General features: G+C 38.9%; 1 protein-coding gene across 4 annotated transcripts in view; it reads right to left on the bottom strand.

The window, feature by feature from the left end:
* Nucleotides 1–12,750: 12,750 nt before the first annotated feature.
* The window catches only part of AKR1D1 (aldo-keto reductase family 1 member D1), an 88,567-nt gene continuing 86,842 nt past the window's right edge, over nt 12,751–14,475 (bottom strand). For all 4 annotated transcript variants that reach the window (XM_082400368.1, XM_082400369.1, XM_082400367.1 and 1 more), the window contains one exon: nt 12,751–14,231. In XM_082400368.1, coding sequence (XP_082256494.1) covers nt 14,189–14,231 — 43 coding nt within the window. In that variant the 3' untranslated portion in view covers nt 12,751–14,188. The remainder of the gene's footprint in view (nt 14,232–14,475) is intronic.

The raw sequence follows: 14,475 nt of genomic DNA, 5'->3' as shown, positions 1-14,475 counted from the left end.
GTACAGGGGGTTGAGTTAATCACAAGCCTCGTTTTATGGCACATTAATATTATTAGGGAGTGTGAGGCGCCTCTTCTGTTTTTATATATGTACATATGTATTTGTGTATTGTTATTTATCCCTTTTCATTTTCTCCTCTCTCTATATAAGTAACCATTCTAATATTTTAAATGCATATTCTGTTTGTATTGCTCTAACACGGATAACATTGCTTAGAATACATGCCTCTAATTATGTAAATTGTATCATTACAGATCTCATCTTGTTTCTTATTCTTTTATATTTTTCTCTCTCAGCACTATGTTTTCAAGATCCATATTGCTATGTTTACAGTTAGCCTGTTGCTTCTTCTGGCTGCATTAGTACTCTGTGCATTTACCGTATTTTTCTCATTCTCTCCCCTGCCATGGGCATCCAGATTGCTTCTGACATCCAACTACAACAAACAATGCTTCCATGAATATCCTTGTGCATGAAACCTTATGGACATGGGTGGGGATTTCTTTGAGATAAATACTCAGATGTGGAATAGCTGAACCACAGGGTAGTACAGACTTAATTTGGCCAACTGCCAGATTGCTCTCCAAAATGGCTGTACTGGTAGAATACACTTCCATCAGCAGTTCATTAAGGCCAATATCCCCCAATTTTCCTAACAAGTATAAAATGATCTCATTAATTTGTTTACAAAGATTAATTAAAATGAGTGTCCTATAGACAGCATATATAGTTGGGTCTTACACTTTTATCTAGTCTGACAATATCTGCCTTTTATTTTGAATTCTCAAACAAATTACATTAGATATAATTATGAATTTGATTGGGTTTGCATCTACCATCTTGCTATATGCTTTCTATTTGCTCCATCTGTTCTTTGATCCCTTTTTCTTTTTCTGCCTTTTGAATTTACTGAATATTTTTTATTACATTTATCTCTACTATTGACTTATTAGCTCTACACTTTTTTTTTTTAACGGTTGCTCTAGAGTTTTCCTCATGCATGTTTAACATAAAACAGGCTATTGTCAAAAAACTTCATAGTCAATATAAAAGCCTTATTATAATATACTTTCATTTCCCCACTGGGTAGCTAGTTGGCAGCTAGTATGGGGTCGGTCTGGATATTCTGTCCTTAAGAAGGCCAACTATGGGTATCTAAGAACTTCATTGGTTTATGGATTCTCCAGAAGAATTTGGGAGTTTAGTCATGGAGTACACACAATAGCTGTCTCTGTGTAATGTCTGCCTGGGTCCTTTGGTTAGCACCACCCTTTGGCTGCACCACTTTCCTCACAGGAATTTCTCAGCTTCCCCCTTTTGGTCAAATGAGCTCCAAGTGAAACAGCTTTGTCCATAAGGGGTTAGGCTCTTCTTGACACAGTCTTATCAGTTGAGTGTCAGCTTGGGATAATGGGATGGCTGCACAACAACATTTTCACACCTGGCTATTTTCACACCTGGTGGAGGAGGGCACAAAGGGATGAGGACAGCCACAGATATTAACAGAAAATTCGGAACGTAAAGCCTAGCAAGAAAAGTAGCTTCACTAAATTTAAATAAGCTGTTTTGGTGTGCCTGTCTTGATGGAGTATTTTAACTGTTATTTGGTTTATCATCAAAACTAAATTATGGATCACACATTGTAGTTTTTGAGACTTCTCACCGGAGTAGAATCCTCATAGAAATCAGTGAAATCAGGACTTCCCTCGTGGCACAATGGTTAAGAATCCTCCTGCCAATGCAGGAGACATGGGTTCGAGCGCTGGTCCGGGAAGATCCCACATGCCGCGGAGCAACTAAGCCCATGCACCACAACTCCTGAGCCTGCGCTCTAGAGCCCGCGAGCCACAACTACTGAAGCCTGCGCAGCTAGAGCCTATGCTCTGCAACGAGAAGCCACCGCGATGAGAAGCCCATGCACCACAACAAAGAGTAGACCCTGCTCGTCACAACTAGAGAAAGCCCCCATGCAGCAACGAAGACCCAACACAGCCAAATAAATACATAAATAAAAATTAAAAAAAAAAGAAATCAGTGATATCCAGTGTCTTAGATCCTTTTTGATAAATTTTGATATCAGGCTTTGTTTTAAATACTTTGGAAGGTTGGACAACAAATTTAACAGTCGGAAATTGATAGTGTTGCCCACAGAAAAGATTAACATGAAAGGAGTAAGGAAATGGAGGTGAGATGATTATTAAACCTAAGCTCAAATGTAAATCCTATATCCTGATTACGGGTCTTGATTTGAAGGCCTTGGCAGGACATTGTCTGCACCCAATGTCATCTTGAGTCAGAGAATCTTAATTACAGAATTCACAGGAAGCTGTCTGCTTTGGTCGTGGTCTGTTTCTGGAGCCTTTTAGTGGGTTTCAGGGTCAGGTCTCTAGCAGGTTTGTATGGCCAGGTTGTAGAATCTTAAGTTCTCCTCTCTCCTTCTCCTTTTCCTTCCTGTGGTATAGTATATATAAAATGAATTTTATCATTTTAACCACTTTTAAGTGTATAGTTCAGGGGCATTACTCACATTGTTGTGCAACCATCACCACTATCCATCTCCAGAGCTTTCATCTTCCCAAACTGAAACTCCATATCCATTAAACACTAACTCCTCATTCCGCCATCTCCCTCCCCACCCCCCTGCCCCATCATACCCTGGCAACCACCATTTTACTTTCTGTTTCTGTGAGTTGACTATTCTAGGTACCTCCTCTAAGTGGAATCATTCAATATTTGTCTTTTGTGACTGACTTATTTTACTGAGCATAATGTCCTCAAGGTTCATCCATGTGGTAGTACTTCTAAACTAGTTAGTCTGTAGAGGTGTATTATTGGTTTCCCTTTTGGATGTGTGGCTGGCAGCTGCTGGGTATATAACTAAGCACATAAATGAGGTAAATAATAATAGTCAATGAGATCAGGATGCATCAAGGTAGAATCTGTCAGTAGAGAACTCAACCCAAGTCTAAAGGTAATTTTAGTAACAATCTAATATAGTGAGAGTTCATGGAGATTTTTAAAAATTTTTATTTATTTATTTTTGGCTGCCTTGGGTCTTTGTTGCTGTGCGTGGGCTTTCTCTAGTTGTGGCGAGTGGGGGCCACTCTTCGTGGCAGTACGCAGGCTTCTCACTGCAGTGTCTTCTCTTGTTGCAAAGCATAGGCTCTAGGTGTGCAGGCTTCAGTAGTTGTGGCACGTGGGCTCAGTAGTTGTGGCTTGCAGGCTCTAGAGTGCAGGCTCTAGAGCGCAGGCTCAGGAGTTGTGGCACACGGGCTTAGTTGCTGTGCGGCATGTGGGATCTTCCCGGACCAGGGATCGAACCTGTGTCTCCTGTATTGGCAGGTGGATTCTTAACCACTGCACCACCAGGGAAGTCCCCATGGAGATTTTGAGATAAGATCCCATTATCATTCGAGTGAGAGTAAGCTTCTTTGGAAGCTGGGCAGTATCGACTTTAAAATGTCATTAGCTTGCCTTTTTCTTCTTAGAGCTTTGAAAATGATGTGGACTTTCCAGTTAAATGTGAATACTTCGCATACATTTAAAAAATATTTTACCTGTAAAGTGAGCTTCCACTGTTATTGATTATTGAAGATATTTCCAGGTGGGAAAATGAAATCTTTGTTTTTATATCAACATGTTAGTCTTTTGGCAAAAGACTGCTTAAATTCAACCAAAATACTTATTTATAAATAATCATTTAAAAATATATATCAAAGCTTGAAACAAAAAAATGAGATTCATTTGTAAATGTTCAAATGATTCACTAGGTAGGGGTTTCAGTTCTTGCCCTACAGCTTCAGTTTATTAGGGGTTTATAAAAATTACAAATAATGGAAGATTTTATCAATAAGTTTTTTTCCTTCTAGAAACTAGATTATATAACTATCTTTTTTCTATTGACTATAAATGTTTAGTCTCTTTTGGATGCAAACCAGTAAGAGTCACTAGTTTGCATAATAATAGAAAATGCATTTTCTTCATTGGTTTTAAGCTTAATAATGAGATTTTTTTGGATGTTGGATAATCTCCAATAATTTTCTTGGGCTTCACAAAGAAGTTAGAAAACTCCTTTATTTTTGTAGCATGGTAAATTCATAAGCAACTTTAAAGGCATAACATCTACTATTAAGTATATAGATGCTAATTCTTAAGCCTCTGGTAATGTGGCATGCTTGGGTCAGTTATCTGAATGGAATGATTTGTTAGTAACATAATATATTAAATAAAATATTTAGAAATTCCCTTAAGTATTCCTAATACCAAATAAAATCATATTAAGATTGTCATCAGAGTTTAGTATCAAATTAGAATGAGAAAAGTTTAGAGTTTTAAATTGGAGTTACTACCCTAAAACATAAGCTTGACTTTTATAAATTAATAGTGAAAAGAGGCTTAGCATAGTTTGAAATGCCCAGAGATTGGGGGCTGTTGCTATAATACCTGTTAAGAAAGGAAGGTCTGTTTAGGATCTGGCTTCCAAGAGAGGGCTTTTGAGATCTTTAACTATAGCAACCAAATTTTGTACCCAATTAACAGAGAAAATTAAAATGAGAAGAAACAAGGTCTGTGTGCTATGTTTCTCCATGAGTACTAATTGTCAACTGAAAAAAAAAGCACAACGTGAGAGTTGTGAGTTAAGTTTTACTTGGGATAAAATGAGAACTATAGCCAGGGAGACAGCTTCTCAGCTCTGAGGAACTGTTCTTTCTTTCTTTTTTTTTTTTTAACATCTTTATTGGAGTATAATTGCTTTACAATGGTGTGTTAGTTTCTGTTGTATAACAAAGTGAATCAGCTCTACGTATACATTTATCCCCATATCTCCTCCCTCTTGCGTCTCCCTCCCACCCTCCCTATCCCACCCCTCTAGGTGGTCACAAAGCACTGAGCTGATCTCCCTGTCCTATGTGGCTGCTTCCCACTAGCTATCTGTTTTACGTTTGGTAGTGTATATATGTCCATGCCACTCTCTCACTTCGTCCCAGCTTACCCTTCCCCCTCCCCGTGTCCTCAAGTCCATTCTCTAAGTCTGCATCTTTATTTGAGGAACTGTTCTGAAGAGGTAAAGAAGGAGGTCAGTATATACAAGATTTTAGTGAAGGGGGAGACGTGCAATCAAGCACACATTTTGCTAGAAGTTTACTGCTATTCATGAGGAGCAGATGTCTCCGTTAATGATTTTAGTGCTTTTCTGGATATGAGAAGATGTAAGAAATTAGGCTCATAAAATCTTCTTCTGAAAACATCTAACTATCTGAAGGCCTGTTCTGCCAGTTTTTCCCTGATCTCCGCCCTGAACCCCTTTCAGGGTGTGCTGAAGGACTGCAGTGGCTAGTGACCTAATCCCTGTAGAGGCAGATGGTGAGCAACAATTTTTCATCCATACTATCATCTTATCAAATTTTAAGTTGGCAAAAATATTCATGTATATTTTCATTTAAAGGCAAGTTCATCCTTTAATCTGCTGATTGCCATTCTATAGTTTTTGTAAAAATAAGAGAGAGGGTAAATTAATATGTTTAGTGATCAACGTTTTTTGTCTTTATCTTACCTAGAAATTTTCCAGGTACCCAAATATATAACTCAGTGATTAACACAATTTAATATTAGTTTAAGTACTTAAAAATAAGGATTTGGATATTATAATTTATGCTGACACATTAGTCTGTATGATTTATAGCATTATAAGAATCCCTCTTATAAAGAATTACCTATGATAATTCAATTTATTTTGACACATAATTTTAATATTTTATAATCTATTATGAATTGGCTTATTTGACCATTAAAATCAGTAGAGGAAATCTAGAAAACTCAAATTAATTAGCTTTTTTTATTAGAAAATAAACCCAAGAAAATATGCTAAATAGTTTTATACTGGTAAAATCAGAGGAAAGATAGCTATTTCTAAACCAAAAGATTAAACCAGTCTAATTTATCCAAGGTATCATCTTATTATATAAAACTTTTCCCTATATAACTATGTACCAGGTATTAACTTTTTTAAGTTTTTTAGAAACAATTTTTGCTCTTGACATATTTCCAAGTAACCAAGTAACCAATTATCATAAGCTTCTCTTAAAACATTTTTTTCTGTTACTACCTTAGCAAGACATTTTTCCCCCTTAGAGACAGTACATATAAATCATAAAAAAGCAAAAAGAAACCCCCAAAACCTAGAAATCTTTGCATTTTTCTTCAGATTTATATTAATATTTGATATATTAATGTTGTTTCACTGGATAATTGGAATAAAAACTTGCTCCATTAAATTTTAATAACTCTTATAATCTGGTTTATTAATTCTTCCTGGAGGTAGATAAGATATATTTTCGGTCAAAAATTATAATATGGGAAATTTTACCAACTCTTGTGCAAGCTAGAGTTGCAATGGTGACAAAGCAGGAGACTCTAACGTGGAAATGGTGTCACTATTAGGAATATTGATCAGTTAAAGAAACAAAGACATAATTATGTACCAGCAGGACCCTTGAGGGAGAATCATTATTGGAATCTAAGTAGTTTTATAATTTTTTTCTGTAGTAGCATAATCTCGCTTTTTTTTTTTTCCAGTTTCTATGTCCCTATGATAATGGCAATCTCCTCCCTTTAGTCTCTGGAGTAGGGCAACACCAAAACAAAAGCGTCCAGATGATTGCAACACGAATGATGGTCCATCCTGTTGCTGAAGGGCCACTGCTATGTTGCTGCTTAGGTACTTTATAGTCTGCAGCTGGACCCCAAGTCAGAGGCCTCAGGCCTCATCAAAACCTAGCAGAAGATGAGAACCTGACTCACTGTGGCCTCCTCCTTGGCAGATAGGGAACTGAGTGAGAAACGGCCTGGTAGCGGCTCCTCACACGCCTCCAGCACACTCTTGTTTTCAGAGGATCCAGGATGTTCGGCCAAGACTCAGATCAGCTGCGGATCAAACTTTGCCTATGTGCCTCTGTGGATACGTGCAAGATCCTTAGGTATTAGCACAGAGCTGTTCTTTAACATTACTCAGTTAAAAACCTGTGTTTAGGGACTTATGCCAAAGGAAATACATGTGAGGCATTCCTGGCAGGCTCTACCACCTGGTCAAAATGCAGTTTCCAGTTTAAAAAGCCTGGGAATGGAGGTGGAAATTGATGGTGCTAATAGTCAGGTGCAGCTGTGACTGATGACACCTGTGTATATGGGCCGTCCTTTTCGTGCCACACACCTTTGAAGAATGCTCCTGGAATTTTGAACATCAGCAGTGCATTTGGAGCCTCGTAGCTATATGGTTCTGCCTCCTAGACTACCAATTGCTCAAGGCCGTTTTAGGCAAAGCCCTGTTGCTGTCTTCTTTGGAGTTGGCTGGTGTAAACTGTGTTCTGCTCTTGTTCCTCAGTTTTCCATAGTTCACCTTAGAGTTTAACTTTTCTTTCAGAGGCTTCTTGCCCAGAAGGCAGGTGGAGTTGGCAAGAAGAGACAACTGGTCTTATGGTTTCCATGATGATTGCTCATGTCATTGGCTTCTTTGCCTCCCTTATTAAAAGGAAACCACGAGCTTCTACCTGACATAGTCTTATAGGTGAGGACGAATCTCTTCCTCTACCCATCTTAGGTTCTGCAGCTGGAGCCCTGTAGATTGGACTGACAGAAGACAGATTAACAAGAGAAAAACAAACAGAAGTTTACAAACATGTGTATTCATGCATGTTACACATGGGAGTTCCCAGAGATGAGTAACTCAAAGGCTTGGTTAGAACTAGGTCTTACATAACGTCTTAACAAAGGAGCAATACATTTTTTGAGAAGTGACAAGACAACAGAAAAGGACTTTGAGTCTAGGGGCAGCAAATTGTGGGAGGACAAATATATGGGAGACTAACAGAAGATAAGGTCTAGTTAGCAAAGTTTGTTATGTAAATTCCTCTGGTGCCATCTCCAGACTGATAAGGATCTAAAGTTGTCTCCAGCAGTTGAACTTTTGTCCTTCCTGGTAGAGAGGGAGGAGGGACACTTTGTAAGTTTATTTCCTCCTTTTAGGCAAATCGGGGGAGAACAGAGATTTCTTATATCTGTTTCTTCTCAATTGTCTTCAGCACAAAATAATTCTTACGCCAATGTGGAGTATTTTGAGGTGGTAAAATCTGTTCTTCTTCAGTTATAATACACTGGTTCTCATATGGCCAAGGGTAGCCTTTAATCCTCCCGCTATTGTCACTTCTTCTCCGCCTCCCCCACTCCATGGCTTTATCCTGGAAGTAAATGCCAAAATCAGCTCTGCTCTTTTCTGTTTTTAATCCTACCTTTTGTGTGGTTTTTTGAAGTTTCCCAGGTTGTGATCTGTTTCTCCAGTCTCAATATTGTGTTACCTGCTCTCTTCTGGAACAGTATTCACTTTGATTAGAAAGAAATAGGTTTCAGCCTGAAGAACAAACATGGCGGGCTTTGCTGGTGGTGCAGTGGTTAAGAATCTGCCTGCCAATGCAGGGGACACGGGTTCAAGCCCTAGCCCGGGAAGATCCCACATGCCGTAGAGCAATTAAGCCGGTGTGCCACAACTACTGAGCCTGAGCTCTATAGCCCACAAGCCACAAGTACTGAGCCCACGTGCCACAACTACTGAAGCCTGCGCACCTAGAGCCCGTGCTCCGCAACAAGAGAAGCCACCACAATGAGAAGCCTGCGCACCGCAACGAAGAGTAGCCCCCGCTCATGGCAACTAGAGAAAGCCTGTGTGTAGCAACAAAGACCCAAGACAGCCATAAATAAATAAATAAATTAATTAATTTAAAAAAAAGAAATTTGGGACAAGAAGTAAAGTAGTTACCAGCTTAATCTAATCTTTCAGATTGCTTCTATTTTTCAATGGCGGTCTGTTATTAGAGCAATTTTTCTCTTGATTCATACTGAAGAAATTAATTTTTAAAAAATTTATTTATTTATTTTTGGCTGCGTTGGGTCTTCTTTGCTGTGCACGGGCTTTCTTTATTTGCGGCGAGCGGGGGCTACTCTTTCTTGCGGTGCGCGGGCTTCGCATTGCGGTGGCTTCTCTTGTTGCAGAGTGCAGGCTCTAGGCATGCAGGCTTCAGTAGTTGTGGCTCGCAGGCTCTCGAGCACAGGCTCAGTAGTTGTGGTGCACGAGCTTAGTTGCTCTGTGGCATGTGGGATCTTCCCGGACCAGGGCTTGAACCCGTGTCCCCAGCATTGGCAGGCGGATTCTTAACCACTGACCCACCAGGGAAGCCTGGTTTCCTGCATTAACTTATTTTCATTGGGGCTCGTTTGCCCATGTGTTTTAAACTCAAATACTAAAAGCATGGCATCCATTAGCAGTTTAATAATCTGAGAAAAGATAAAATACACAAGAAAAAACATAGCTGAATTATAAAAGATGGACAGTTTACTTCAAGCACTATAAACATGAGGCTAAATGGATTAGTTTTCAGTTATATGCAATAAATTGAAATTATGGCATTAGGAATCAGCACATTTTAACATCTATCAAGAAAGACTCTTCTGATAGCAGGGTTTCTCAATCTCAGCAAAAATTACATTTTGGCCCAGATAATTCTTTGTTGTGGGAGCTGTTCTGTGCATTGCAGGATGTTTAGCAACATCCCTGGCCTCTTCCTACTAAATGCCAATATCACCTCTCCCCACCCCCACCAGCTGTAACAATCAAAAATGTCTCTAGACACTGCCAAATGTCTTAACACCCAGTTAAGAATCACTGTTTAAAAGAAAGAACCACTCACTCAAATAGCTCTTCTAATACTAGATGATAAAAATGTATAACACAGGATTATATGTCCATTATATCCAACTCAATACTTTAAAATAGAATGTATCTTGTCACAATTCCATGAAATGTTGAAAACATTGACTGATGATATCTTAGCTCAGCATGATTAAAAGTAGAATATAAAAGCTAGAAAAAAAGCTCTAACACTAGAAATTAAAGTAAGACAGGAACTCTTGTAAACAACTATTAAAGAAGAAAGCAAACCCAAAACTCAGAATATCTGGAAAATTACAAAATCGACTTAAGAAATCTTAACTAAAACAGTACTCAATGGACAATTCATTATATTCGATGTATATATTACTACACAAGAAAAACCAACAAAAATCAATGAAATAAATATTCAACCTAAGAAGTTAGAAGTCTATGGATGAGTTATAAAAAACAGACAAGAGATAAGTAAAAGAAAATGAGATATGAATGAATTAAGAAACAGAAAGACAGCAGTAGTCAATGAATTTTCTTTCCTTTGGGAAATTTGGTCTAAATGAAATCCAGGAAAAATAAAAAATAACTTGATAAACCACTAATTAATTACAAAACAAAACCATAGACATACAAAAGAAGAATTGGAAGAGGGAGGTGACCACATGTTTAGGAAAATTAAAGGAATTGGAAGAGTACAGGCGTGTATGAGAGCTCAGGGACTTTTGTTTACTGAAATATCCCAACTGCCGAGGATAGAGCCTACCATAGTGGCACACAAAAAACTTGTTGACTAAATGAACAAATATACCTCCATATGCTAAATACATGACATTGATAAATTATAGAAAAGATAAATTTGCAAAATTTATTTGAGATGAAATAGAAAATGTACAGGCTCTCTATTGACAGAGAGGCAATTCTCAGGCGAATTCCACCAATACTTTAAGAAATAAATCATTTAAATTTAATTTGTTCTAGAGTGGAAAGTGTGAAAGAAAATCTCACTCTCTCCTTTTAACAATGAAAGGAGCACAATTTGATAATAGAAACTAATTAAAGAGTACACACAAAACTACACAATAGTCTTATATACGAATGTCAATAAAAATGCTCAATAGTACATATCAAATAGCAACACAGTTTAAAAACATATGTTCAATCATTTCCACTAGCTGCTCCTCTCTGACCAACATGTGACCAACTTCAGCAGGACATAAAGTGAGGGCTACCCAGCTCCAAATTGTCCTTTGGCAATTTTATCTCTTCCTGACAACCCCCAAGACAGGATTAAAGGGGCCCTCATGCTCCTAAGGATGCCACATAGTCTTTGTAGGAAGATTTACCAATGGCCAGATTTAAGGGGGGGACCTGCAAAGTCCATGTACTTTTGTCAAGACCACTGCTACTCCCTCCCACCATATTCTGCATCTCAGCTCTCAATCTAGCTAAAATACCAGTGCCCAGAGGAGATTAAAAGTGATTATCTATCCCTCCTCACCCCTTGCCCCCATCAAGAGAAGTGAGAACTTGGGGATTTGGTATCTGGAGGTAGAAACATGGTGGGTACAGTTCAGATTCCAGGAGGGTTCACATTCAAGGACCAGGGCTCCACAAGATATCATGATTTTGTTACTAGTTTGGAATGGTCAGAAATTGAAGTCACCAGTGAAAGCTTAAAATTTTAAGGGAGTTCCAGAGAAATACCAAGCCTGGGAAATATAATTTACCTCAACCTTTTAAATTTCCAAAACTGTGGTCAAGAAGTGTGCAGCACGTCGCAGTGTTGAAGCCTGCAGACTTGGGATTGGTGCCTATGTGCCTCTTGTGGCCTCTTCCAATAACCTCTGTGTCATTATCTATGGAAGACAGTGCCTGAGGGAGGTCTTCCAAGGAGAATAGTCAGTGATGGGCAAACAAAAAACATTCTGCGGGCTGGGGCAGAAAGTTCTTGCTGTTCTGGTCCATGTGTTTTTATGGCTCAGTGGGCACGCTGTTGGCCTCCTCTCCTTTTCCAGGCAGGTTATGTAACTATTGATGTATCTTACTCCATATTCCATTAGAGGCCTCTGATTAGGAAAGAGATTGATTTGGGTTAACAAACATCTTTGGGGTTGCAAAAGTCCCCAAGAAGGTCAAAAATACTGGTCATCAAAACCTGAGCTCAGTAAAGCATTGACTAAGTAAGGCCATTTTTACTGCTGGTGTCAGCTTGAGAGACTGGAAATCTTGACTGAGAGATGGTATATTTGCTTGCTAGGGCTGCTTGAACAAAGTGCCACAAACTGGCCACTTACATAACAGAAATTTGTTGTCTCACAGTTCTAGAGACCAGAAGTCCGAGATAAAGGTGTTGGCAGGGTTGGTTCCTTCTGAGGGCTATGAGGGAGAATCTGGTCCATGCCTCTCACCTAGCTTCTGGTGGTTTGCTGGACATCTTTGTAAAAGCATCACCCTGATCTCTGCCTCTGTCTGCACATGGTGCTCTCCCTGTGTGTTGCCTGTGTCCAAGTTTCCCCTTTTTATAAGGATACCAATCATACTGGATTAGTGTCTGCCATACTCCAGTATGACTTCATCTTACCTAATCGCATATGCAATGACCCTATTTCCAAATAAAGTCACGTTCTGTGGTACTACGGGCTAGGACTTCAACATATGAATTTTGGGGGCATACAGTTTATCCCAAAATAGATGGGAAGCTTGAGAGGAATGAGAGTGAAGGGAGAAGTGACATGCAGAAACTCATGCAGACCATCACTCTTTCCTGACCTTCTGTTTTCTGTCTCCAACTCTTTTTCCTCCATCTCTGTTAAGGCTAAGAGAGACTTCCCCTCTTCCAATCTTTAGAAATACATGTATACATTTCCCCTGACAAATAGTGGGACTCTTTTCCAATGCCTGTCTTTAAAAAATGGTTTGATAGGTGTGGTCCTTCTTCCACACCAGCCCCCTGAAATATTTTGAAGAGTTTTGACAGTAGAGGTCAGGACTTGAGTTTCTGTTCTTTCATTATGGTACTCCCTTTTCTTCCTATCTTCCCTATCTTCCCAGTGCTAAATGTACAGTAGGAATTCAACCAAAGGTCTCTAATTTAAATGAATTCAGATGATTTCCCCCACCCCAAGCAAGAAAATAGAGATTCATGTGGTAGAATAAATCATCATTTTTATTATTTCTTGTGAATGAGATATTTTCCAGAAAATAGCATTGTAAGTATTCATATTAGAATTATTGGAAACAATAAGTAGAGATCAATTTTTTTTAATGATAATTTCTCAGAAATGTATGTTTTCAGATCATGGAAGATTATAAGCAATTGATCTTGGACAAACATAAGTTTGTTTTGATGTTTTGAAGTTTTGAAGCGCTCTCTTGCCCTGTGAGAGTGACTTAATATGAATGAATAAAATATATTGCTCTGGCTGGATTGAAAATAGGTACACCTCTACTATGGAATTCTAATAATCTTTTTATTCACTTAAAAAAATTTCCATATAGTAAAATTATCAGCGTTCTTTTGAACTTGCTACTTTCTCAAAATTCAGTTATCCCAATAACGTTCAAAGTCTTAAGTCTAATGATTCTATAAAACCTCTTCTTTCAATATGTTTCCTAAAGCTTCCTTTTTATATGTCTTCTTTTGAAATAATGGTCTGTGGACTATTTTACAATACAGGGTATGCAGGTTGTCTCAAGCCACTTTGCATAATGGTGGTCGTATAAAGAATGGGGGCAAGAGTGGCAGGCAGTGTTAGCATGGATCACTAGCTTACTGAAGCTCAGGCCCTTTAAAGCATGCAAGAGAGAACAAGCAATTATCCACCTCTCAAGCTGGATAAAAGCTACACGAACACACCTTGGATGGAAACAAACAACAACCAAATCAGTATGGCTTTGTTGACCGCTGAGGTGTTTAATTAGCTCTATAGTAAGACTTTTCTATACTTAGCCCTCTCTCTCTACTCAAGGTGAAGCAAATCACTTCCCTGTTAATAATGCATGTGTGGATCTTACCTTGGCTGTGTCTGTATTACAGTCAATGGTCCAAACCATCAAGACCACTGCCAGCACACTGACATGGTCCAGCTCTCCATCCTTGCTGTTGCCCTGTTAACTGCTAAAGAACTCAGACTACCCATGGCAGCAGTATCCAAATTCATGTGTTATTTATCTTCATATGTTGCCTTTGAAGTCTTTTCTAAAGCCTAATATTTTTCTTTCTGAAACCCAGAAGACATTGATTTAATAAAATATTAGCTGATAATTTCCAAGTTATTTCAACAGATTTAAACCTATTTTTTTCCCCCCACATAGCTAAGTCAAAGTCACTTACACTACACAAAAGTTAAGTGTGTCTCCATCACCATTTCATCTGAGGACAGTAAACTCCTTTGATTTCCATAGCTGGAGGAACCACCCAGCCCAAAGTCCTGGCACATATAGGAGGGAAAATATCTGTTGCGGAGCTCTCTGAAGTCAGTATTCCTCATGAAATGGGTATTCAGGATGGTCACACCACCTGCCAAAACAATTCCCCCAAAGGGAAAAAGTTCACTTCAAATGCTGCATGGCTGTATGTGTTACTAGCATCCTTTGGTAACTTCACCGACCTTTCCCTCTTTCTCTTACTCATTCCATTTCTGTTTCATGCCCATTCTCCTCCCCTGTTTCCCCTCAAGCCAGCACCTTTTACTGAAGCCCCAGATAGCACCCTGGGTGTAAGTGTGGGGTGGGGGGATTGTGGGGGGGAAGGCTAGTTGTCT

Source organism: Balaenoptera borealis, assembly GCF_965194805.1.
Source record: "Balaenoptera borealis genome assembly, chromosome: 7".
Taxonomy (NCBI): domain Eukaryota; kingdom Metazoa; phylum Chordata; class Mammalia; order Artiodactyla; family Balaenopteridae; genus Balaenoptera; species Balaenoptera borealis.
Note: the sequence above shows the minus strand (reverse complement) of the source record. Positions and strands in the feature narration are given on the sequence as shown.